Source organism: Chanodichthys erythropterus, chromosome 17 (assembly GCF_024489055.1).
Source record: "Chanodichthys erythropterus isolate Z2021 chromosome 17, ASM2448905v1, whole genome shotgun sequence".
In the NCBI taxonomy this organism is placed as follows: domain Eukaryota; kingdom Metazoa; phylum Chordata; class Actinopteri; order Cypriniformes; family Xenocyprididae; genus Chanodichthys; species Chanodichthys erythropterus.
Window position 1 is genome coordinate 12698277 of NC_090237.1, and position 25985 is coordinate 12724261.

At 39.4% G+C, this 25985-nt stretch overlaps 2 protein-coding genes across 2 annotated transcripts in view; both read left to right on the forward strand.

The window, feature by feature from the left end:
• Positions 1-25985, forward strand: part of cltcb (clathrin, heavy chain b (Hc)) — a 43860-nt gene that overhangs the window by 13657 nt on the left and 4218 nt on the right. The window contains exons 14-31 of the mRNA XM_067365514.1: positions 1882-2045; positions 2149-2274; positions 2392-2534; positions 3635-3869; positions 4003-4125; positions 4519-4664; positions 4772-4955; positions 5102-5294; positions 5407-5564; positions 6288-6452; positions 6627-6734; positions 13397-13564; positions 13777-13926; positions 14036-14167; positions 14257-14367; positions 14461-14631; positions 15767-15988; positions 22477-22552. Of these exons, the coding sequence (XP_067221615.1) occupies positions 1882-2045; positions 2149-2274; positions 2392-2534; positions 3635-3869; positions 4003-4125; positions 4519-4664; positions 4772-4955; positions 5102-5294; positions 5407-5564; positions 6288-6452; positions 6627-6734; positions 13397-13564; positions 13777-13926; positions 14036-14167; positions 14257-14367; positions 14461-14631; positions 15767-15988; positions 22477-22552 (2775 nt within the window). The remainder of the gene's footprint in view (positions 1-1881; positions 2046-2148; positions 2275-2391; positions 2535-3634; positions 3870-4002; positions 4126-4518; positions 4665-4771; positions 4956-5101; positions 5295-5406; positions 5565-6287; positions 6453-6626; positions 6735-13396; positions 13565-13776; positions 13927-14035; positions 14168-14256; positions 14368-14460; positions 14632-15766; positions 15989-22476; positions 22553-25985) is intronic.
• On the forward strand, positions 10320-12673 carry LOC137004770 (uncharacterized). Its single transcript, XM_067365386.1, has one exon. It carries the CDS (start codon positions 10320-10322, stop codon positions 12357-12359), a length of 2040 nt encoding a protein of 679 aa, XP_067221487.1. The 3' UTR covers positions 12360-12673.

A 25985-nucleotide genomic window follows, 5' to 3' on the forward strand; every position in this document is an offset into this window, starting at 1 on the left:
GTCAGGTGTAATAGTGTGGACAGTCAGGGACATATATGGTGTCATGTTAACTGACGACCACATGTCAGTTGTTAAGGAATAACTGTCTGCCGCTGACAGCAGCACTTGAACATTGTCTCTAACTTTACTATATAAATGTGGGACGGCTGTTTGTGAGAAATGTTTCCGTCCAGGCAGCTCGTACTGGGCATCTAGGACCTTTACCATGTCCTTAAAGGACTTTTTTTCCACTGTGTGGAAAGAGACCATTTCCTTCGCCAAGTATTTTGTCACTGCATCAGTACAGGTTTTCCAACGGACACTGTCCCTTTTGTACTTTGTTGTTTTCCCGAAGGCCCCCATTATCGTCGGCTGCGTACTGGCGGTGGACCTAGATGTTGTTGGTTCTGCATCGGAAGGCGTTGAAACTGTTGCACTGAGTGAACTCGGCTCCATCCTCGCAGCAGTGAGTGGATGGTGGTTTCGTATATGCGACCTTAGGTTCGAGGTATTTCCATCTCTCGCGGTCACCTTTTTATTGCACAATTTGCAAATTGCCTCGTCCGTATTTACCGCCTCTCCCTTCTCGTTCGGTCGAAACCCGAAATACTGCCAAACTGCAGAAGTCGTGTTCTTTTTCGAGACCAGGTCACTCGGTGCGCGACTCGCCATCTTTCCCCCTCTCTCTCTTTCTCCTCCACACTGTGATGTGATAACAACCACGCATACGCATTTTTAGGCATTAAATAAATTATATTTAATATTTAATCCTTGTCTCCTATATAAGTGCATTGTTTTTTTTTTATGACGGTATGACGGTATTGAAACCGATACCGTTGCTATTTTTAGATCCCGCGGTATACCATTTTACCGTATTACCGCCCAAGCCTGATGTATATATTTCTTTATATTATTATATACTATATATTGTAGCCTATAGAATGCAGTTATATGCCCCTAAAATTCAAAATATTGGGGCAAAAATGCCCCTGTATGAGATGTCTCATATTTATATCATATATAAATATATATATATATTTTTATATATATTAGTTAAAGGTTTAGTTAAGTACTCACTCTCATGTTGTTTCAAACCCGTAAGACCTTCATTCATCTTTGGAATACAAATTAAGATATTTTTGATGAAATCTGAGAGGTTTTATTATCCTCCATTGAAATTAATGTAATTACCACATTCAAGGTCCAGAAAAGTAGTAAAGACATCGTTGAAATAGTCATCTTGACTACAGTGGTTCAACCTTAATGTTATGAAGTGACGAGAATACTTTTTGTGCGCAAAAGCAAAACAAAAATAACGGATTTATTCAACAATTTCTTCTCTTCTCAGTAAAACAAATTTACTTGCATTAAATCTAGTTAAAAGCAAATGAACCCAATATAGAATTTTTCATGTAATTAATAAGAATATAATTTGATTATGAGAATTTACTGTAATTACTTTTTATTTATATTCACCAATATAACAGCACATAGAAATAAAATTATTTTTTTTTACTATAGATACATGATATTTGTGAACAATATTTGGTTATTGGTGTATTAGTTTGTTTTTATTTATCATTGTTTTATTTTCTGTATTTTATTGCGCACTCTAATTTCTCATTTTATTTTTTATTTACAAAAATATATTTGATATCAGACATTTATCGGTTATCAGCCATAACATGTTTAATAACAAGTAATAAATAGCTTGTCGATATCGTTCGGATTTTAATATTGGTGCATCCCTATTTTTACAATATTAGCGAAGTGAGTTTGAGTGATGACACCAACAAATCATTGAACAATTTTTTAAAATTGATTCTTTGAAATAGACAATTTGAACTTAATCATGGAAATGAATCAGATGTCAAGCACAGTATATGATAATTTGCTCTGCAGGTCTGTTCTACTTCCTGGGCTCCATTGTGAACTTCAGCCAGGATCCAGAGGTTCACTTCAAATACATACAGGCTGCCTGTAAAACTGGTCAAATCAAAGAAGTGGAGAGAATCTGCAGAGAGAGCAACTGTTACGATCCTGAGCGTGTGAAGAACTTCCTCAAGGTATGGCACCTGAAGGGCTCTTGAATTTTTTTCAAGACTTTTATCAAGCATCTTAATAGTGCATTATGTTATTAAAATCAACAATTTGCTTTGTTTTTAACAGGAAGCAAAACTGACCGACCAGCTGCCTCTCATCATTGTGTGTGACCGCTTTGACTTTGTCCACGACCTTGTGCTCTACTTGTACCGTAACAACCTGCAGAAGTACATCGAGATCTATGTTCAGAAGGTACTTGAGGCCTGATTATGACAACTCTTGTGATCAAGCAATCATATCAGCTCTCTGTTCCTGTAGCAGTGGGTGATGACTGACTTGATTGATTGAGTGATAAACTGTTTTTATCAGGTCAACCCCAGTCGTTTACCTGTGGTGATTGGAGGGCTGCTGGATGTGGACTGCTCTGAGGACGTCATTAAGAACCTCATTCTGGTGGTCAGAGGGCAGTTTTCCACTGATGAGCTTGTTGCTGAGGTGGAGAAAAGAAACAGGTTCGACACTGCTGCTTTAAGACATTCAGTCACTATTTAGGGATTTTTTTTCCCCCCAAATAATATAATGTGGATCATATCTAGTTGTCGATGTTTTTTGTCCCATGATCATTATGTAGACAGCAGAGTGGCCAATATAATACAATATAACAAATGAGTAAAATATTTTACACAGTGCAATTTATAGAAATATAGAAAATGTTAAATTATAATTTTTTTTTAAAAGAAATCATTTTATTTAGAAAGCCTTAAGCATGAAAACATTAATTTGATTAAAAGTGACAGACATTTATAATGTTTCAAAAGATTTCTATTTTAAAGCTGCTGTCTGTAACTTTTTTTGGTATCAATTTTTGAACAAGTACATACCCAGTCAGTGTTCAGGACTATATCCTTATCTTAGCCCGACTCACAACGGTAAGCTTGTAATAATGTTTTATAATTCAGGTGTTACTTGTGGGTTTTCGCAGGAAATTCGAGCATGTCGCAGTTTGTCTTTGCGTCATTAAGTCACGTCTGTTTACATAAAGATATCAAAAAAATCATTTTGATGGCGGATTGTATTGTATGACAAATTAACGCCAGAGATTACACCGTACAGAAATTGAAATCTACAGGTAACGATTTAAAGGTAAGGATCATGTGACACTGAAGACTGGAGTAATGATGCTGAAAATTTAGCTTTACCATCACACATAAGTGACATTTTAAAATATATTAAAATAAAAAACAATTATTTTAAATAATAAGTTTAAGTTAATAAATAATAAGTTTAAATAATAAAATTTCACTGTTTTTACAATATTTTTGATCAAATAAATGCATAAGAGCATAAGAGACTTTTAAAAACATTAAAAAATATTACTGACCTCCAAACTTTTGAATGTAGTGTACATATAATATATATAAATAACACTGTAAATCTGCTAAATGGGCACAGTGATCTTCAACTCTCAAATATTTGTTGATTAATTGGTCTATCACTAATCATATTGTCATATTGGTCTATAATCATATTGGTGTTATTAGTGTTTTATATTGTTGACATTGTTCTGATTTGGCTGATGGTCTAAAATTGACTGTTTTGATCTGTATAACAGACTGAAGCTGCTTCTGCCGTGGTTGGAGGCCCGCATTCATGAGGGCTGTGAGGAACCTGCTACCCATAATGCCCTAGCTAAGATCTACATCGACAGCAACAACAACCCTGAGCGCTTCCTCAGAGAGAACCCCTACTATGACAGCCGTGTAGTGGGCAAGTATTGCGAGAAGAGGGACCCCCATCTGGCCTGTGTGGCTTATGAGAGAGGGCAGTGTGACCAAGAGCTCATCCATGTAAGGAACAATGGCGCTTTTGTTTTAGTGTTTGTTGCATTTTATGGGATTTTGTTCTGAGCTTGTTAATTGCAAATTCAGTTCCTACAATGAAAGAAAACTGCTATAAATGTTTTTTCTTTCACATTCATAGGTTTGCAATGAGAACTCGCTCTTCAAGAGTCTGTCCCGATACCTTGTGCGTCGTAAGGATCCTGAGTTATGGGCTAGTGTGCTTCTGGAAAGCAACCCTTACAGGAGACCCCTAATCGATCAGGTGCAAATTAGCAAATGATAGAAAAGTCGAGCTTTGAACTTTATTCACAACCCATTTTATTTCCTTAATGGCACATTTCCAAGTAGAATGGGACAGCGTAAAAAATATCCATTGAGAATTGATTGGATTGTGAAACGTGTGTGTTACACACCAATAATGTAACCAAATGGTTGAAAGGGAGGGGCTAAAAAATAAGAGTGATTGGTGATCTCATCAGAAAAGGAACATTGTTACAGTGTGTTTGCAAAAAGACTAGGAATAGCATTATGTTAATGCATTAAGAAATAAAATGGGGCCTATTTTGATTTCATGCTGACTTTTGAGTACATTTATGAGTTAAAAAGTGCTTCAAACATATAGATTAAACTCAGCTTATCTTCCTGCCCATGCAAGGTTGTGCAAACTGCCCTCTCTGAGACCCAGGACCCTGAAGAAGTCTCTGTTACTGTCAAAGCTTTCATGACTGCTGACCTACCCAATGAACTCATTGAGCTCCTGGAGAAGATCGTCCTGGACAACTCCGTTTTCAGCGAACACCGGTAATTGAATCTGGTAGAAACAATTGAGAGGTGACAGAACATAAAATGATATCCATAAATGCATTTTAGGGTGTTAAACATTTGCTTTTCAATTATTTGTTACCCAGGAACCTGCAGAACCTCTTGATCCTGACGGCCATCAAAGCTGACCGCACACGCGTCATGGAGTACATCAACCGCCTCGATAACTACGACGCCCCAGACATTGCTAACATCGCCATTAGCAATGAGCTCTTCGAGGAGGCTTTTGCGATCTTCAGGAAGTTCGATGTGAACACATCAGCAGTGCAGGTACATATTATTTCTCAAATGTCATCTATGGGCTGAAATATATTCTATACGAGTACATGAATATAATTGCAGCAGTTGTTTCTGCACTTACTTTCTCTTCCTTTTTTCTATAGTCTCAAATCATTTGTTGTCCTTCTTGACTGTAGGTTCTTATCGAGCACATTGGGAATCTGGACCGGGCGTATGAGTTTGCCGAGCGCTGTAATGAGCCGGCCGTGTGGAGTCAGCTGGCTAAAGCCCAGCTGCAAAAGGGGCTGGTGAAAGAGGCCATTGACTCTTACATCAAAGCTGACGATCCCTCAGCCTACATGGAAGTAGGACAAGCTGCAGCCCAAAGTGGTAAGACCCAATAAAAAGTGCCTGCTTTGACTAAATCCATAAAATTCAAGGTGAGGTGTTTATAATTATGGGAAATGGTCTAGTAGTGAACTAATTGTTGTTTTCTTCTCAGGAAACTGGGAGGATCTGGTCAAGTTTCTGCAGATGGCTCGTAAGAAGGCCCGTGAATCGTATGTAGAGACCGAGCTTATCTTTGCCTTGGCCAAGACTAACCGTCTAGCTGAACTGGAGGAGTTTATCAATGGGCCAAACAACGCACACATTCAACAAGTAAGAGTCTCCTACTTTGGTTGTCTTTTTTTTCCAATTCAGTGTGGGGGTGAAAATCACCCAATACTGAATTATTATTATTATTTGTAATTTGCAATATTTGATATGTATGTATTCAGCTGTTATTGTAATTAGTCTGATGTAAAGATAGAATACTAAATTAAACAAAGTAATATAATAAAGAAAACATTAAAATATTTGAAAAGTATTGATGTCCTCATGTTCAAGAAATTACAGTGTGGCTGTAGCATTTATATCGTAAAGAAGAGGTAAAATATTAAGGATTAAGTGAACATTTGAATTAAATGTCGTTTGGCCAATATTAAACAAGGATTTGATCTGCTGTACAACAGGCCGTTTGCACCCTCTGCAGGCATTTGTTATAATGTACATAAGTTGATTGTTTATATTATGTTATGTATACATGATTGTTACATTATATTATGTAATTTTAGTGTTGTTCTATAAGCCATATGATTACTTGCTTTATATGAACCAAATATTATTGCTTCATTGTTATATATGTAGTTTAAATAATTTTAAAGGTTATTGTTCGCTTAGGTCTATTTTTATTTCCAAAAAAAAAAAAAAAAAAAAAGATTAATCGACCGATTACTCGATTACCAAAATAATTGTTAGTGACAGTCCTAATGTAAATAGAATTGTATGTGAAATAGTTTTTAAATTGATAACCCGTTTTGCTCTTCTTTTTTTTTTGTCTAGGTTGGAGACCGATGCTATGACGAGAAGATGTACGAGGCAGCTAAACTGCTTTATAACAATGTATCCAACTTCGGCCGTCTGGCCTCCACTCTGGTGCATCTCGGGGAGTATCAGGCTGCTGTCGATGGGGCTCGCAAAGCCAACAGCACAAGGACCTGGAAAGAGGTCTGGTTATATATACAGAATATAGATGATTCTTGCACTTTCCTACTGTGACAAAGCACATTTTCAGTGGCTGCTTTGACTTTAAAATTTTGAATCCCATTTGGCTTGCGTCCTAATATTCTGTGTTTTAGACATTGGTGGTACATTAGTGACAAAGATGTTCTCTGCTCATAGGTTTGCTTTGCCTGTGTTGACGGGAAGGAGTTTCGTCTGGCTCAGATGTGTGGATTACATATTGTCGTTCATGCTGATGAACTTGAGGAGCTCATCAACTACTACCAGGTTAGGCTGAGGATCATTTAATTTTGTTTGATATAAAAAATCAGCTGGATTCCCACAGTCATGGAAAACCTGGAAATATTGAGGAATGTTCTATAATGAATGTGTTTTAAGCTATAATATTTACTATAATAGTTCTATTTACAAACATATATAACTATAAATACTATAGGATTACAAACAAACAGTAAGTAATATAATAATTGTCATGTTTTTTTTAAAACCCTTATGCAGTAAACACAAACAACTTCAAAAACCATGGAAAGAATTTGCCAGGAGGAACATTTTAGTTTTTGCTTTCAGAAGAACCTTGGGCTGGGCAATATGGCTAAAAAAAAAAATCATATCTTGGTATTTTTTGGCTGAATGGCGATTTACGGTATATATCTCGGTATTTTCTACATTTTTCTATTTGGGGAAAAAAAGAAAAAAATCTGTATATACTTAATGTTATTTCATCATTTTCCCCAATGTTGTCCTTCAATCAAACAATGTTGATATTGAAGGCTATGAAACAAATATTGTGAATGTAACCATGTGGGGGGAAAAGGGTTAAAATCACATTACATTCTAACATTGTAACAACAACATTACAGTCCACAAACATAATTATTTTTAAAGCATAATTTTAATTCACTAAACTAAAAAGTAAAAAAAAACAGACTGGTAAGAGGAACGCACATTCACTCATCTGAGCTTATAGTAATTGTATTAGCCTACGTTTGATTACAATAGTCTCTACAGTTACTGCTGTCATAAAAATACTTACTTGTAGTTTTAAAATTCTACATATGGCACATTTAATGTCCAACAACAAATATTTTAGCCAAATGTATATTTTAGTCAGAATTATTGCGCTCCATGTGTTTGGCATGCGGTGGCGCTCGTTCACTGAAGTCTGTGAAGTTTAGTTCTCTTTCAAGCATACGTTTCGGTGTCTCACTGTGGGATACGCCCCTTCCGCGTATTCGTCAGAAGCTCTATTACATTAAGCCAGCCCCAATTGGCTGGCAGACGTGACGTCGTGTCAGGGAGTGGCTTCCCCACCCTTAGTATAAAAGGAGCGACACAACGTCACTAAGACATTCAAAAACCTCTTCTCGCTTCACACCAGAAGCCTACGAACTCCTGGACGAACGACTGGCCACCAAGCCATCCTTCGCCTGACTCCTTCGATTGCAAGGATTGTTCGTTAATACGATGGCTGCAGCAATGCAGGCTGTTCCGGCTAGTGAGGGAGATGCTGTGCGACTTTGTTCATGCGGGAACAAAATCTCATGCAAAGACACACACCAGGTCTGCTCTGCGTGTCTTGGGCTGAAACATGCTCAACTGGCGATCGATAACCCAGGTTCCTGTGAACATTGCGCACGCTTCACAATGAAGAGCCTTCGTCGCAGACTAGCACGCCAAGCTAGTCTGTCAGGCCAGGATCCCCTCATGTCACCTAGCCCTGTTCCAGCTACCACTCCACAGGTACCCATTCCTGTAGAGCTGCCCACCACGGCAGCTTTATCTTGGGGTGAACAGCTCGATGTTTGCGTCCCTCTGCCCAACGTGCTCAGTACGGATGATGAGGAGGACGCGCTCGATTTCGAGGAAGAGGGACAATCGGATTACCTCCTCTCTGAGGAAGAGGAGGATTTCGAGGACTCCCCTTTCCTTCCCCCTGCGCACTCGGTAATACCCCTCGCCACGGCGGGACCCACGGAAGACGCAGGCGGGGCACCATCCCCGCTTCTGCAGGACGAAGCGTCGACCACGCCAGGTCAGACGCACTGGGAGGAGATCTGTGTAGTTACCGATCTTTCTCTCCGTCTTCAGAGATGCGCGGTGCAGGCCGCGGGCAAGGCCATGGCCACAATGGTCATTCAAGAGAGAGGACGTTGGCTTAATTTGGCAAATCTCTCTGACAGGGAAAAAGAAGCCATCCTGGACGCACCGGTCGTCGCAGATGGCATCTTCGGCTCGGCTCTGACGCTGATGCAAAAGAGATGCGAGGAAAAGAAAAGGGACGATGAGGCTTTGCAGCTCTGTTTGCCTAGGAAGACGCAGACTGCACCCCCTCAGCCACCTCGGCAGACCTTCGCTCAAGTTACGACCCGCCCACCCCCCAGCTATCGCATTCCAAGGCGACAGAGACCGAATGTGAATGCAGCGGGTCACAGCGGAGTCCCAGAACAGAGAACTGCCTGGCCTAGAAAGAGCTTCCCGCCTGCTACGGCTCAGTCGGTTCAGCCAGCTCCTCAACCTCATCCTCAATCCCACGCTCAGGGAGCGAGGAGGAAGAAGGCAGTTTGATGGGGTCTTCCCCGGGGAAAGGAGCCCACAGCCCCCCTGTTCGCGAGCTCCCGACCCCCAAATGTTCAGCGTTCGACAAGGGACGAGTTTCGAAGTTCCCAGATGTTCTGTGTGGAAAACAGAGCCCGGTTGGGCCAGGGGAAGCACAGCAGTGAGAAGGACAAGAGATGGTGCAGTGGTGCACACCAACCCACAAGTCACAAGCACTTTTCATGTTCAGAACTCAATAAAGTTTTCACTGTATTCCCAGAATATGTTGCAAAACACAATTCCCCAAAAAATGTTGCAAAACATATTAACAGAACACAATACAACGTCACCTCGGGGAGTTTTTGCCCCCTTAGAGGTGATGAGCCGCTTAAACTCTGTCCAAGCGCTAAGTCCCCACGCATGCGCAGCACAGACCCCAAACTCGTCCACCGCTCAGCCACACGATGGCACCAGAACGCTGCAAATAAACAGTTGGCGAGAATGCACACAGTCCCGCTGGGTATTAAAAACGATACAATTCGGGTACAGACTGCAGTTTGCCGCTTCCCCCCCGCATTTCAAAGGGATAATTCATTCTCAGGTGCGGGGAGACTTAAAGCATGTTCTTCAGGAGGAAATTTCCTCTCTGTTAAACAAAAAAGCGATAAGAGTGGTCCCAACCGAGCAGAGCCACAGCGGGTTTTACTCGAGATACTTCCTCGTCCCAAAGAAAGGGACTCAAGCTCTTCGTCCCATATTAGATCTGCGTGCACTGAACAAATACTTAAGGAAGTACAAGTTCAGGATGCTCACTCATTCTACACTCCTGAAACTAGTGCGCCAGGGCGATTGGTTTACGTCGATCGACCTGAAAGACGCATATTTTCACATAAAGATATATCCACCCCACAGGAAATTCCTGAGGTTTGCTTTCCGTGGAGTGGCATACGAATATCTGGTTCTACCGTTTGGCTTGTCTCTCAGCCCACGGGTATTCGTAAAATGTACAGAAGCGGCCCTGACCCCGCTCAGGGAGAAAGGCATTCGTCTCGCTACTTACATAGACGATTGGCTGGTGACAGCTCGGTCAGAGCGAGAAGCGAAAGAACACACAGCTATGCTTCTGGGACATATACAGAAACTGGGATTGAAATTAAACATCGAAAAAAGTGTTTTAATCCCCACGCAGTCCATAACTTATCTGGGGCTGTCACTAAACTCGGTAATGTTCAAAGCGCGACTGTCGGAAGACAGGGTAAGAAAATTAACTCATTGCATGACAGATTTTCAGAGGGGGAAAAATGTTTCCTTTCGCACATGCCTCAGACTGTTAGGACTGATGGCCTCAGCCCTGATAGTTATTCCCTTAGGCAGACTGTTCATGAGAGAGTTTCAGCGCTGGGTAGCGTCTCTGAGGCTGGACCCGATACGTCATTCTCGAAGGAGAGTGAGAGTGACGTCAGAGGCAGTCTTGGCATTGCGCCAGTGGAGACACCCGAACTTTCTGATTCAAGGGGTTCCCATGGGCGTGGTTCGAGCCAGAAAAGTCATAACAACGGACGCGTCGTTGTCCGGCTGGGGGGGCATTCACGAGGGCAGGATAGTGAATGGGACATGGGGTCCTCATCTGTCCAGTCTTCACATAAACTATTTGGAAATGCTAGCCGTTTTTCTGACGCTGAAGCATTTTCTCTCCTTTCTAAAGGGGCATCATGTTCTCGTGAGAACGGACAACACAACAGTTGTGGCCTACATAAACAGACAGGGAGGTCTCAGATCACTTCCCTTGCACACGTTAGCACGCAAACTGATTCTATGGGGCAATGCCAATCTTTTATCCTTGAGAGCGACGCACGTACAGGGTGTCATGAACCAGGGTGCGGATCTGCTGTCCAGGGGCAATCCCCTCTACGGGGAGTGGAAATTGCACAGGGAGGTGGTCGAGCAGATTTGGAGCATATACGGCAGGGCGTCAGTGGATCTGTTCGCGTCCCACGACAATGCTCAGTGTCCTCTGTTTTTCTCCCTGAAAGACCAGAGCGCGCCTCTGGGGATAGATGCGCTGGCGCACGAATGGCCTCGCACTCTCCTTTACGCGTTCCCACCGATAGCGTTGATATCCCCAACACTTCTCAGAGTGAGGGAGGAGGGATTGACACTAATACTAATAGCTCCGAGGTGGCCAGGGAAATATTGGCTAGCGGAGATCATACATATGCTTTACGGAGACCCGTGGCCTCTCCCGCTGCGCAGAGACCTCTTGTCACAAGCAGAAGGGGAGATTTTTCACCCTCATCCAGAACGCCTGGCACTATGGGCCTGGCCCGTGAGTGGTTCAATTTAAATACAACTGGCCTGTCTGACAGCGTTATCAGAACCATACAAAATGCTAGAGCCTCGTCAACTAGGTCTCTTTATGAATGCAAATGGGGCGTGTTTGAGCGCTGGTGCGCAACCAAACGCGAAATCCCTTTTCAGTGTTCAGTGGCAGTTGTCCTATCATTTCTTCAGGATTTGATAGATCAAAGGAAAGCGTTTTCAACCATAAAAGTGTTTCTGGCCGCTATATCTGCTTGCCATATTGGTTTTGATAATAAAACTGTGGGGCAGCATCCTTTGGTGTGCAGGTTTATGAAGGGCGCGCGCCGCGTTTTGCCAGTTTCAAAACCTCTTTCCCCCTCATGGGATTTAGGATTGGTGCTTGATGCTCTCTCCATGTCCCCATTTGAGCCGCTGGACAAGGTTGATTTTAAGATATTATCATTTAAGACGGCGCTGCTGTTAGCTTTGGCCTCGGCAAAGCGCGTAAGCGAGATTCACGCGTTTTCAGTGCACTCAGCGTGTATGCAGTTCATGCCTGGCGATGCAGGGGTAGTTCTGAAGCCCAATCCTGCATTCATGCCCAAAATACTTGGTGCTATCATTCCTCTTGAGCTGAGAGCCTTTCATCCACCACCTTTTGCTTCATCAGAACAACAAAAGTTGAATGCGTTGTGCCCAGTGCGTGCTTTACGCATTTATACACAAAGAACTAGAGGGTTCAGGGAGAGCGATCAGCTTTTCGTATCTTGGACGAAACCTCGTACGGGGAAGCCGATTACTAAGCAACGTCTATCGCACTGGATAGTAGAAGCGATTTCGTTGGCATATTCCAGTAAGGGTCTTGTGTCCCCTCCTGGATTACGCGCACACTCGACAAGGGGAATGTCAACTTCATGGGCTCTATTTAAAGGAGTCACGATACAGGACATTTGTGAAGCGGCGAGTTGGTCCTCGCCGCATACATTTGCAAGGTTTTATAAACTGGACGTTACAGCTCAAACTTTAGCACATGCAGTTTTGAGTGTCGGAACGTGAATCACGAGTCATGACCATTCGGCCACGGATACAGTGATTGTGGTGTGGTTGGCAGGAGACTTCGAGACAGGCTATCTGGCAATACGGGAGTTAGGATATCCCACAGTGAGACACCGAAACGTATGCTTGAAAGAGAACAATAGGTTACTTGCGTAACCCCGGTTCTCTGATAGCATTAAGTGAGGTGTCTCACCAGATCACCCTCCTTGCTGTGTGAAGCGAGGAAGAGGTGTGCTTGTTTTGAATGTCTTAGTGACGTTGTGTCGCTCCTTTTATACTAAGGGTGGGGAAGCCACTCCCTGACACGACGTCACGTCTGCCAGCCAATTGGGGCTGGCTTAATGTAATAGAGCTTCTGACGAATACGCGGAAGGGGCGTATCCCACAGTGAGACACCTCACTTAATGCTATCAGAGAACCGGGGTTACGCAAGTAACCTATTGTTTTTTTACTCTCATGACTCGTCCACTTCTGACAGCAAGATGGAAATAATTGCATGACTTTCTATAGAGAATATACCTGTGAAATGTATGGAAAACACCACATCTCAAACACATTAAACAGCACAAGTATCTTTCAGAGCACCCTACTGGGGAAGCCATGCTAAACTATATACATTAAATGTATCTTATGAGTTTATTTGAAGCCCTTAATATAAAGCATATCTCATGATTAGGACAAATTTTTCAGATGAACTCGTAGTATCAAACTACTGTATATCAATATAAAAGAAGGTATTGCCTCTTCCTATATTGCATATACACACAGACACACACACAGACACACACATAGACACACACTATATATATATATATATATATATATATATATATATATATATATATATATATATATATATATATATATATATATATATATATATATATATATATATATAATTAATATATCGATATAATTAATATATCGATATATCGTACAAACTCGATATACCGCCCAGCCCTACAAGAACCTACTTAGTGTATCTGTCCATCTTGGAGTCCAGCAGGGCTGATTGATGTTTGTTGTTGCTCCATCAGGACCGTGGCTATTTCGAGGAGCTGATCACCATGCTGGAGGCGGCGCTGGGGTTGGAGCGCGCTCACATGGGTATGTTCACAGAACTGGCCATCCTCTACTCCAAATTCAAACCACAGAAGATGAGGGAGCACCTGGAGCTCTTCTGGTCCAGAGTCAACATTCCCAAGGTCCGTGAACTAAAACCGTTCTGTAAACTTTGAAATGTCTCTTTGCTTATAATGTATATTGATTGATGTAAATGGTGTTTATAATTCATTTAAAATATCGTTAAAAATATCATTTAAAATAGCAAACACATTATATCCCTCTATTTAGGCACTCTTTATGTATTTTGCATAGGTCAGTATTGATGAATGAAACATTTGCTGTATCTGTTCAGGTTTTGAGGGCAGCTGAGCAGGCTCACCTTTGGGGAGAGCTAGTCTTCCTGTATGATAAATATGAGGAGTATGACAATGCTATCATCACCATGATGAGCCATCCTGCAGATGCCTGGAAGGAGAGCCAGTTTAAGGACATCATAACCAAGGTATTGTCTTTTTTTTTAACTCAGTTTTTTTTTCCCTTCGGTTAGTTTTTTTATCGGACACAGCACCGGGTGAAGGAAATTAACCTTCTTTTGTTAATTTTTGTTGCAGGTGGCTAATGTTGAGCTGTATTACAAAGCCGTCCAGTTCTACCTGGAGTTTAAACCGTTGTTACTGAACGACCTCTTGATCGTACTGTCTCCACGTCTTGACCATACTCGTGCAGTCAACTTCTTCAGCAAGGTACTGTGTGCAAAATTTTGCTTACTGTTACAACCAGTTGGTTGTTTTTAACCAGGAAAGATCCAGTAATTTGGATTTGTTTGTTTTAGGTCAAGCAGTTGCCATTGGTGAAACCTTACCTGAGATCTGTACAGAATCACAACAACAAGGCTGTAAATGAGGCACTAAATAATCTCTTCATCACAGAGGAGGATTATCAGGTATGCATCAAATGTGCCATTTGGGACCTGGGCTGTCATTTTATAAAGTCTCTTTGCAATCTACCGTCTTTTGTTTTGTTTATTTTTCCACAGGCTCTGCGCACATCCATCGATGCCTACGACAACTTCGACAACATATCTCTGGCTCAGAGCCTGGAGAAGCATGAACTCATTGAGTTCAGGCGAATCGCCGCCTACCTGTTCAAAGGCAACAACCGCTGGAAGCAGAGTGTGGAGCTCTGCAAGAAAGACAAACTCTACAAGGTCTCTCTCTTAGCCAACCATCTCTTATACCAGGAGTTTTCAGTATTTTAGATGTCATTGACCCCCAAATGTGATCATATGTGAGGGACCTTCATGCTGAAATTGAAGACATCTATCAGTGCTCTCAGAATTAGCACATTAAAGGTGCTAAAGAGGATGTTTTGTTTTATACATTTTTGCAATATTACTTGAAACTGTCTTTGCTAACTGATAAAAGACTATTTATTAGGTGCACTGAAAGGAAGAATATTAATATATATCATCTGTGCATGAGGTAGGGCCTCAAAAACATCAGCCAATCGTTTACGTGATCATCGCGTAAACGATTGGCCCTCTGGCTTGTCAATCACTGCCATGACGTTCCTTGTGAGAGACGAGCGCGGCTGCGCGCTCCAGTAACTTTCCACACTCCACAGGCGCCGCATTCCGACATAATGAATCCAATAACACGACACAGCGAATGCCGGTGGTAAACACTCGTGTTCCAATACTTGTGCATGAGTTTTGGGAGACGTTCCCAAATTTCAAATTGCGCTCATTTAAAAAACTCACGAACAGTTTTTGGTTTCTCAGTCGACGAAAAGATCTTCTGTATCACCTTTAACGCGTGCGATTATTATAATTTTTTTTTCAATTTAACTCGTTAAAAATATTTAACACAATGCAGCATTTGTTTTTTCCATCATAATTTGGCTAGCGTTATATTATCATGCTCTTATTCACACAAATGCTTTTAAACCATTCAAGCGCCACAAGAAAAACAAGAATGCGCTGTCTGTGAATGTCGTGTCTGTGTGTACAGAAAGACACGTGCTAGTATCGAGTTCTTTTGTGCTTGAACAAACAATAACGCATAGAATTATGCCAAAATCCTCCTAAAATGAGTTAAATAACATATTAAATGAAACAAATATTTAAAATATATTGTCTAAGATGTTTCTACATTAATTTGAGGCAATAAATGTGAAATTATTACAATATAAAAATATTAAAAATGAATTTATTGACAGCACTCATAGCATTCCTTTTCAGCCCACTGACCCCAATTTGAAAAGCTCTCAATTTTTTAAATAATTTTTTACATTTTTTTTGCAGGACATTCAACGGAATCTTTGTTTTTGTCACTTTTCCACAGGACGCAATGCAGTATGCTTCAGAGTCAAAGGATACAGAGCTGGCTGAGGAGCTGCTGCAGTGGTTCTTGCAGGATGACAAGAAAGAGTGTTTTGCCGCCTGCCTGTTTACCTGTTACGACCTGCTGAGGCCCGACGTGGTGCTGGAGACCGCGTGGAGGCACAATCTCATGGACTTCTCCATGCCCTACTTCATCCAGGTCATGAGGGAGTACCTCACCAAGGTGAGCCTCCATCTAGAGGATCCGCTGGGTCTGATGGTGGACATGGTTTGCGATGATGGTGCTTTAGAATAAGGGTCTTCAATGTTTTTCAGGGCAAAACCCCTTAGGCGATAGAGACCTGTAGCAGGGACCCCATATACAAAATGTGTAAAACAGAGCTACATATTAAGTATATAGCCTTCGATATTAATAAAAACCAACCATAATATGATGGTTTCATTATGTTAAGACAGTAGATTAGATCTATGCATGTTATTGTTGTTGTACATGCATGAATGCCTGTATATTACTTTTCATTGTTAAAATTGATATTTATGCATCATAAAAAGTATATATGTTGCGATAAAAATCTTGATTCATTAGTTGTTTACAGTTATTTGAATGGATTTGTAGTCATACATTTTAATTTAACTAGTTAGATTGACAAATAAACATTTACCTGAACTTTAGATTCGAGTTTATTAAAAATTCACATTTTATTTTACTGTCAGATGGACAATTAAACATTAAAGCTTAAAGTTTACTAAAACTAAAAATTGACAATTAGGAATGTGTCTGAAATTAGTGCGGGTTCTCTAGTAAAGTGCAGATGTACATTGCGCATCTATTTGGACATGCCATATTTTAGTCCCGTGCTAGTTAGCACTATGTCAGTTGCTATTTCGAGAGTGAATCCTGCATTTCTATGTAGATGTCACTTAAGAAATATTGCAGTGTGTAATTGGCCGTCTGTCCTCTTAGCAGTATGAAAAAACTTTTATTCAATGGATTAAATATAGCCTCTAAAACGTGCAAAGACCGCTCCCTTTACAATCACTTAATAGTGTCTCTCATCTCAGTTTGCGTTCTCACCAAGTTCCATTAAAGTCAATAAAGTTGTGTACACTGCATAATGAATCTCTTACTTACATCTTGTCTTTGTTTGTTAATGAGAGGATTTGTGAGAGTGCAGAACTCACTCGTTTTGACCAGTGAATAGATTCTGACTAAAGACATCTGATTGGTCACTGCGTTCAAGAGATCAACAAACATAATTGTGATTGGCTACATTTCTCACTGCTTCAAATAGAAACATTTGAAGTTCTCCAGAGCTCAAACACAAAATCTATGATTATTACAGTATCAACTGAGGGTGCCCTTGCTTTCATTTGAGGGGTGCTTATATATTAAATTTATAATATATTAAATTTGAAATATATTAAAGAAAATATATTAAAATTGACTTTGTGATGTTTTTACCCATGTTTTAAAATGATTTGTGATCAAACATTAATTGGCGGACCACCTGCAGCACCTCTGTGGAACCCCTAGGGCAGTGGTTGGCCATATCTGGCCCGCAGCCATCTTATTTTAATAGCGGCTGGTTCTGAAATAGGTCTTTGTCTTGTGGTGCCGTCTAATAGTCCGCTGTAGACATGGTGTTATATTCTTTGAAAACACCGGCTTTGCATTCACAAAACTAGGTAAGAACGCATAGTTGTCTTTCCATTCTTCTTGGTATGCCCTGTTTTCGCTGTCAACTTTCCTCTTTAGACTCTTTGATAGTGCCGTTTTCTCTCACCAGCTAGCTTAAATGTTAACATCACTCTAGACATGACATAATAGCATACCTCCAGCACACAAACAATTTAAATAAAAGCAGTTTAGTACGTGAGGATGTGTAAAAGTCAGCTACATCAAATAATTATTACAATAAGTTAGGCTCCATTGTGTAACAAACAAATTAAAATGATACACATTTATTATTCATAATATGGAGAGAGGAAATAAAACCGTTTAAGAGCATGATTCAAACATGCCATTAATAGGCTTATTTAAGTCCTCTTTTATTTTTTGAGAGATATTTTTATCCATTCCACATCTCCCACATAGGCCTATGTGTGTTTTAGCAAGGCGGACTGTTTTGCAAGTTGGTGAATGAAGATACTTGCCAGGTCAGGTTAATTTATCCATGCTAAAACCCGGACACCGCCACACAAATGTGGCTTTTTGTTGATGACTGTCCTACTACAGGATTTAACACAGAGTAACAGTTACAAAAGACACTGTTACAGTCTGTCACAGGCAATTCTAGTTGCATTAATTCATTCAAATTATCCTTTGACTATGTTCTGGCCTGCCATCTAGTGGTGAAATTTTTTTTGGCCCCGCTGCCAAAATAATTGCCGACCTCTGCCCTAGGGGTTGCGGACCCCCGGTTAAAGACCCTTGCTTTAGAATAAGCCTTTTCTCAGTGGAACCACCTTTAGTTCTGTTCCAAAACCTAGTGAGCTGCTACATGGAGCGACTGCCTTCTAATATTGACTTGCAAATTATTCCAATAAAGTTTGACATTGGAATGTTGCTGAGTTAACAGTGCAGTATTCAAATAAACAAATACATAGCACCCTACCTGTTTGCTAAAAACAAACATTTATTGACACCTTTCAGTAAAAATATTTTTCTTGACCTTTTTCATCTATTTTTCATTTTATGATTGATAAATGACTAAATGACTTGTATTCTTTTAAGTAAATTAAAATTAAAACGCTAAAAGCTAAAATCATTTGTTTAAAATGCCACAAGTGAGTTTAGGTATCACAAATGTACAGTTTGAAAAATGGATATAGAAGGTATGCGTGTGATATCACAGTAGCTGGGAGTCACCGCGGTTATACCTACTGAGTGACTGTGGTGTTAGTGTGAGTGCTGTGAATAACACACAAAACACATCTAAAATAGGAAAGAGCTGTGCGATTGACTGTACAAATAGATTCAACCAGAAATCTGAGCCATTTTTTACAGACTGCTGAAAGCTACAGAAAAGAGAAGCAAATGGATCGCTGCAATTCACAGAAACAACTGGACTTCAGGCAGCGAAACGTGGATTTGCAGTTACCGTTTTGTGTCAGAGATATGTTGAATTTTGGGGTAAAATCACACCCTAGAACTAGTCATATATTGTATTGACAACTCTAAATATTTCCCATCTTATATTCTGCGTAACTAATATTTTTGTCTGTGTTTATTAAAAAAACATCCATTATGATGAGCCTTGTGTTCTACAAAGGGGGACAAAGGACTTCTTGAATGGATTGTTTACAGAGCTGAACTGCCTGACGGTAACAGCTGACAGTTGTCTAGATAACTTTAAAAATATTTACAAAATATATTGAAATAACCAGAATATCCAAGCATGAAGTGTGACCAAGCATCAAGTCAAATTTATTTGTATAGCTGTTCACAGTACACATCGTTTCCAAGCAGCTTCACCGAAAATCATAATGTTATCTATAATGAGTTTTAGGGATATGACGATATATAACAATGACAAAATCCCGATTTAGATCTACTTATATTGTATTTAAAGCATTTAAATCGGGTACATATAAACGCCAGGAAACCCGATTCCTGGCCACACGTCAATGTTCATGGACCACTTGTTCTTTGGTGAGTTGTAAGGGACACCGTTGAATCCAACTGCCTTTTAATTTAAGAAGGTAATAGTTTGTTTTACTCCCGTTTTCGCAGTTTCCCCTATTAAATCCAGTCATGTAGCACAATGTTTTGCCACTCAGTCCAGCTGATGGGGCATCCCGGCGAGAAAGTGACGTCAATGCATACACTCTTCATTTTGACATTTGTGCAAAGATTTCATTTAACAGTCTCCTTCAGTCTTCAGTGTCACATGATCCCTCAGAAATCAATCTCATATGCTGATTTGGTGCTTGAGGGACATGTATTATTAGTATCTGTGTTAAAAGAACTCAATTCAAATTTAATTTGTCTTTGCTGAATAAAAGTATTCATTTCTTTAAGAAAATCTTATTGACTGCAAACTTTGAACGATAGTGTATGCAATGACTTAAAAAGCTGTCTAGTTAGGCTGCTCGTTTTGTTTTCGGAACATAATTGTAGTACCTTCTTTCCATATTTGAATAATTTAAAGACATGCTACTGCATCTTAGGTTTTATGAAGTTTTAATTATGTCATTCATGAACTTGTTCAGACATTTATTCATGAATATTTCATCACCTTTTTAGTTACACTAGGTAATATTCATTCATTTAAACAGCCAGTGAAAAGCAAATGCTAGTGGAGTAACAGGGAGGACATTTGATTTGTATCTTCTATGATTTCCCGCTGTTCAGTTCTTTTAACACTTCTGGTGATTGCTGCATTTGTTCTCTACCTGCTTTTTGCAATACTGGATTGTTAAGTTTGCTTTTTTTCTTAAGCTGCCACTCTTAAATTTCCTTTCAGGTTGATGCAATTAAGGAAAAGGTGAAGGTTCACTCTTATTCCATCTTTAACCCTTGTAGTTTGGAAGACTGAAACTTTGAAGAATCTGCATGATTTCTTCCCTCCCATGTCACTCTGCTGCTTTTAAATACACCTTAACTAGACTTTCCTTGAGTTTCCTCTAGATTACTGACCATTCGTTTGCCAGACGCTGTGGTAGTTTGCCTCAGACCTGTAGATGGTAAAAAGCTGGAATTAGCTGATGAACGCCACTAAACGGTCATTTCATTGATTGTTGTCATTGTCAACTAGACTTTTTTTCCCCCATTAAATTCAAAATCACAGATTGTTAATGTTCATCAGCTAATTCAGTTGTAGGTAATTAGGTTAAATAATGAGATGACGGCAAAAAGAAGTGACCACATTTTCAAAATTCTTATTTAATTTCATACCGAATTGAATGTTGTTTGTCTCGGACTAAGAGGTGCATGGTTGCTCGATTCGCTTTCAAGCTACAATCTAGCGACAGCTATGAGAAAGTGTGGTCCTTCACAAAAATAAAACCATTGTTTGCTGTAGATACTTTACAAGCATGTGTTTTACCGTGTTAGTAGCACCCTTGAACGGTCAGGGATCGTGGCTGTTGGCTTTGCCTGCCTCTGGAAGCCGTGAATGGCTGAATAAACCATCTCTCACCCCGTCACACCTCACTCTTACTCTGCCTTTCTCTCATGCACTCTTTTTAACATAGGAATAACAAACTACACCTGTGGCATGATTTTTCCCTCTCAACGAAACTTTGACCTGCCGATCTCTTTTAAGCCTACTCAACAACATAATTCTTTAACTTTTAAATGTTGACACCAGCTCTATGTAGAGAACTGAACCCAAACGCCTTTTAACTTTTAAAGGAATAATTCACCCCAAAATGAACATTTTGTAACTATTTACTCACGCTCAAGTCATTCCAAACTTGTGCGACTTTATTTCTACTGTGAAACGCAAAAGGAGAAATTTTGAAGAATGTTCCAGGTGCTCTTTTCCATAAAATAAAATGTACAATAGTAGTCAAATTTTCTCATACTGAGTTATCGTCTGACTTCAGAAGACTTGGAATATAGTCACAAGAACCACTTTTATGTTCATTTTTTTTATTTTTGGTGCTCAACAACCCTAGTCCCCATTCACTTTCATAATATGAGAAAGAGCCGCTTGAACATTCTTCAGAATGATTCCTTTTGTGTTTCATGGAAATTAAAAGTCATACAGATTTAAAATGAAATGAGGGTGACAGAATTGCACTTTTTAGGTGAACTATTGCTTTAAATCATAATTCAAATCACTCAAGGATGGGTAAGACACCCAGGAGACTTCTCTAACCTTTGTAACTCAGCTTTTACTTGCTTATTGGTCATGTTTATCAGCTATATCAGATTATTATAATTTGAGTTATTTTATGGTGGTAAGACGCCTATAGGACTTTAGTAAGTTTTCGTTTATATCATTTTTGCAATGACTTCCTTTTCCTCGCAGGGGCAACCTGTCCAATGAGCAGCGTCCTCCCATTAAAATATTCACACAGCATTTCTTCACACATAACATCAAGTTAGACCTTCAGTTTGACTAAAGGTGCGGTCACATTTACTGTTACTCGGCAAATTTTCACAGGTGAAATCCAGAAATCTATGCATTTGGGAGTTTCACGTGAGGACACAAATTTCGCATCAGGTCTAGTTGGTCATTATAAGTCACTGTACTGACCAATAGAAAGCTGACTCATGTGAGAGCTATGATTTATGCTTTGATACACTTGACGATGGACTTCTTTTCCCTGTGAAATTGCGCCGATATTTCGCTAATGTGACCGCACCTTAAGAGGGTTCTGTTTTCTACATATGCACTGTTAAATAATAGGATACTGACTGACTGTATGGGGGACCATCTACTATTAGTACCATGTCTTCTGTTATTGACTGAATCATAGAGGACATATAAAGCCATAGTGTCCATGATCACATGTGAAATGCATAGACTAATAGTACATAGTAGATTACTTATTTCAGTGGTTTGTCATCGGGTATGAAGTGCCTTTGCAAGAAGCTTGTGCCCTGAGACCTGCTTTGAAAGCGTGTGCACCTTGTATTAAGCTTGGCTTTATGCATCTCCCATGAATGGTCCCTTCCATCAGTCATTACCCCCCTTTCTTCAGGGTATTTATCTTTTCTCACTCTTCCTCTTTTGTTCTTCTTTCTCGCTCTTCATTCAGGTTGATAAGTTGGATGCTTCGGAGTCTTTGAGGAAAGAGGAAGAACAGCTCACAGAGGCACAACCCATTGTCTATGGTAAGACCCTTGTGCTGCCCCTTCATCTAATTTTATCTACATTTTATGTTTTTGTTTTAAAATATTGTCTAAAAAATAATTTTTGCTTTTTTGTTTTGTGTATTTGGTTTGTGTTTAGCTTTTGTTTGGTTCTTGTTTTGTTTTGCAATAGATTTGTTTGGTGTTTGTTTTTGTTTTGTTGTTTTGTTTAATGCTAACAAGTATGAATTTTATATTTAATTTAAATATATAGTGTAATATTTCACTCAAAAATATCTGTAGTAACCTCAAAATACCAAATATGCACAGTATCACTAGCTACATTTACACGGACAACTTTTGTTTGTCAGAATGAAATCATTCCGACTGATGAATCCGATTATAGTGTTTACATGAAGGCTAAATAAGATGATGTTGAAGGTGATGGGATGATGTGTCGATCATGTCACAAGTTTTAAATTTAATCTGATTTAATCTTTTGACATGCGCGCATTGCACGTTACTGAGTTTCCCACGGTTGTTGCATACTAACCATCATCCTTTTCTTTGTTTTACAAACCATACATTTATATTACACCGTTTTGAACTAAAAACTGAAAACTTATGTATTTTTGGCCATTCATTTACACGTCAACAGTGTTTTGGGGGCCTGAAAATAGGTTTCAATACTGTTATCATCTAATAAAAACTACAAAAACATGAATTTGTGAAAACTGTGATGTCATGCGCATGTGTATTGAGTGTTCAGTCTGTCTTTAGGCACGTAGTGTTTCTTTACAAAGTGACATCGCCAACTACTGGCCTGGCATATATAACAGTGGTTTTAGTTGTTTTGGCGGATCCGTGTGAATGGGGATCGTTTTGACAACGTTGTTGTCTGTAAAATGTTTTTAGTACATCGTTGTCGTGTAAACATGCCCTTAATATTTATCTATAGTCGCGTTTTCAATGCAGGAACTTTCCCCAGGAGCTAGGGACTTTAGGGTGGTACTCGGTGTGTTTTGACTGCAGGAAAAGGGGCCTAAATGAAGATCCAGGTAAAAATTGCCCCCTCAAACAGTCCCTGCTCGCGAGGTAGTGCTTTTTCAAAGTTCAGGAACTTTCAGGGGTGGGACTTGGACGCTGAACATGCTAATTGGTTGAGTTAATGCAGAATTTCGCATGCAGTAAGAGTTGTTTGCTATTCGAATCAACAGTGTAGTTTAAAAATTACTACAGATGGATCGACAACGAGGTTCAGGCTTTATTAAGGCCAGAACTAGACTTGTGCTGATATTCGGAAATGCGATAAATCGCGATAATGAATATGCACGATATTGTAATCGTCGGCACTTCAGAATAATAATTTATTACCAATTATTATTTTTTTATACGGCAATTAAGAATACTTTACCCATCAATCATATAACATGCACAACACCGCTGTATTGTATACACGCGCTCAGAAAGTGCGCGTTCACTCTCTGACAGCAGAGGGCGCTGATGGAACAGCAGCGTGCAGCGGTTACCACGGAAACCGTGCAAAGTAACTGCGCTAGTGAAGTTTTTAAAATGCTTCAAACAGCCATTCATTTTTTTTGTAATCTCAGTGGTGTTCATCACAGCACCAAATACTGAATACTTAAAAAAGTCTTAAAAGCATATTTATTTTCAAACCTAAACCTTTTTATATTTTAATCTGGATTACAACATGCCCTAATGATTAGAAATGTTCAGGGGTCTCATTTATAAAACTGTGTGTAGGATCCCTACTAAAAGTGTACGTACGCGCAAAAGCTAGATTCTGCCTACGCACAAAAAAAATCAGATTTATAAAACCATGCGTACGCCAGAACCGGCGCACAAATCCCTTTATAAATCCCAGTCAGCGGAAGATTGTGCGTACGTGCATCTCTATGGAAGTAAAATAATGCCAAATGTTTTTGAAATAAAAAGCTTGTTGAATTGCACTATTTGAAAAAAAATATGCATTACATTAGCTGTACTTGCATTTAGATGCACTGTATTTTTAAGGCTTGCATTTTTATGGGCTGAAATTCAACACAGTCGTATATTTAGGCTGTGAATATTTCAATTAAAAATATTTCACACACATTTTCATTATTAAAAATTCAATAATTCACATTCACCTTTTAGATTTCACTTCCAAGATATTCATTCTGTTTAAAAATACAACCTATAAATTTCGACTAGCAATTTTCAGTCCATTTTATTTCGCTTTACAAATTCGCTTCCACAAATTCAGTGGCTCAAATTCGGCAGAAAATTCAACATTTCACATCCGGGAACTGCAGGAAGAGCAGTAGAGTGCCGATGCATCATCTCTATCTGCTGTTAGTCTTCTTCACCAGCAGGTGTCGCTAGCGGCTGTTTAGGAAGACCAAAGCAACGCTAGTAAGTCATCATTCATTCATAAAAACGGATTTACAGAAATGGAGCAAGTGGTAAGTGAATGTGTGATGATTATCAGGGCCAGTATAAATGCAGAAAAGCTGATAAAGACACAAAAAGCTGCATTTATGTTTAATTCAGTGTATTTACGCTTACTTTCCCTGTGTAGCTACAGCTTTCTCTCCAGTGAACAAGATAACGTTATTGCCCGATGCTGGTGTATAGATCAAACGTTAAATCTGAGATAGACATATATTTCTCTCTGTTGATAAGTTTCCTTAACTTTATATCGCAGCGCGGTGTTGTAATAATAGGATTCCCCTGCCATCAGGACATATAAAACTCTTAACACAGCTTAATGGACTCGTACAGTGATATAAAAGACCAAACTCGCACCTCATTTGTGATGTAGGTTAGACTATATAGGCTCCAAGAAAGCAGATACTGGCATTAAGTTGATTTGACGCTGAACGTTTGATTATAATATTCGAAAATTTAGGGACCGTCTCTAAAGTTACGACATTCTGTATTCACGTTTCTACCTTCAATAGCATTTAAAGAGAATGACTTAGTCACAAAACCAACTCTAAAGTGTTTATCTAGGTGTCAGGTATAATGCAAACCTTTTAGATTATTGATGTTTATTAAAATAAAAGGTAACACTTTATATTAAATAGTTGATATGAACGAACAATGAACTGCACTTCTACAGCACTTACTAATCTTTGTTAATGTTAATTCCAGCATTTACTAATACATTATTAAAATCAAGAGTTGTATTTGTCAACTTTAGTTAATGCATAGTGAAGTAACATGAACAATGAACTGCTGTATTTTTATTAACGTTAACAAAGATGAACAAATACAACAACAAATGTGTTGCTCATGGATAGTTCACATTAGTTAATACATTATGAACCTTACTGTAAAGTGTTTCCAAATAAACTGTCAAGTAATATGTAAAGATTGCTATGTATTTCACTACTGTATTGGATAATTAGAAGCTCAATAACATTTGATGAGAATGATTTACAATCACCAAAACTACCTGTGAAGTGTTCAT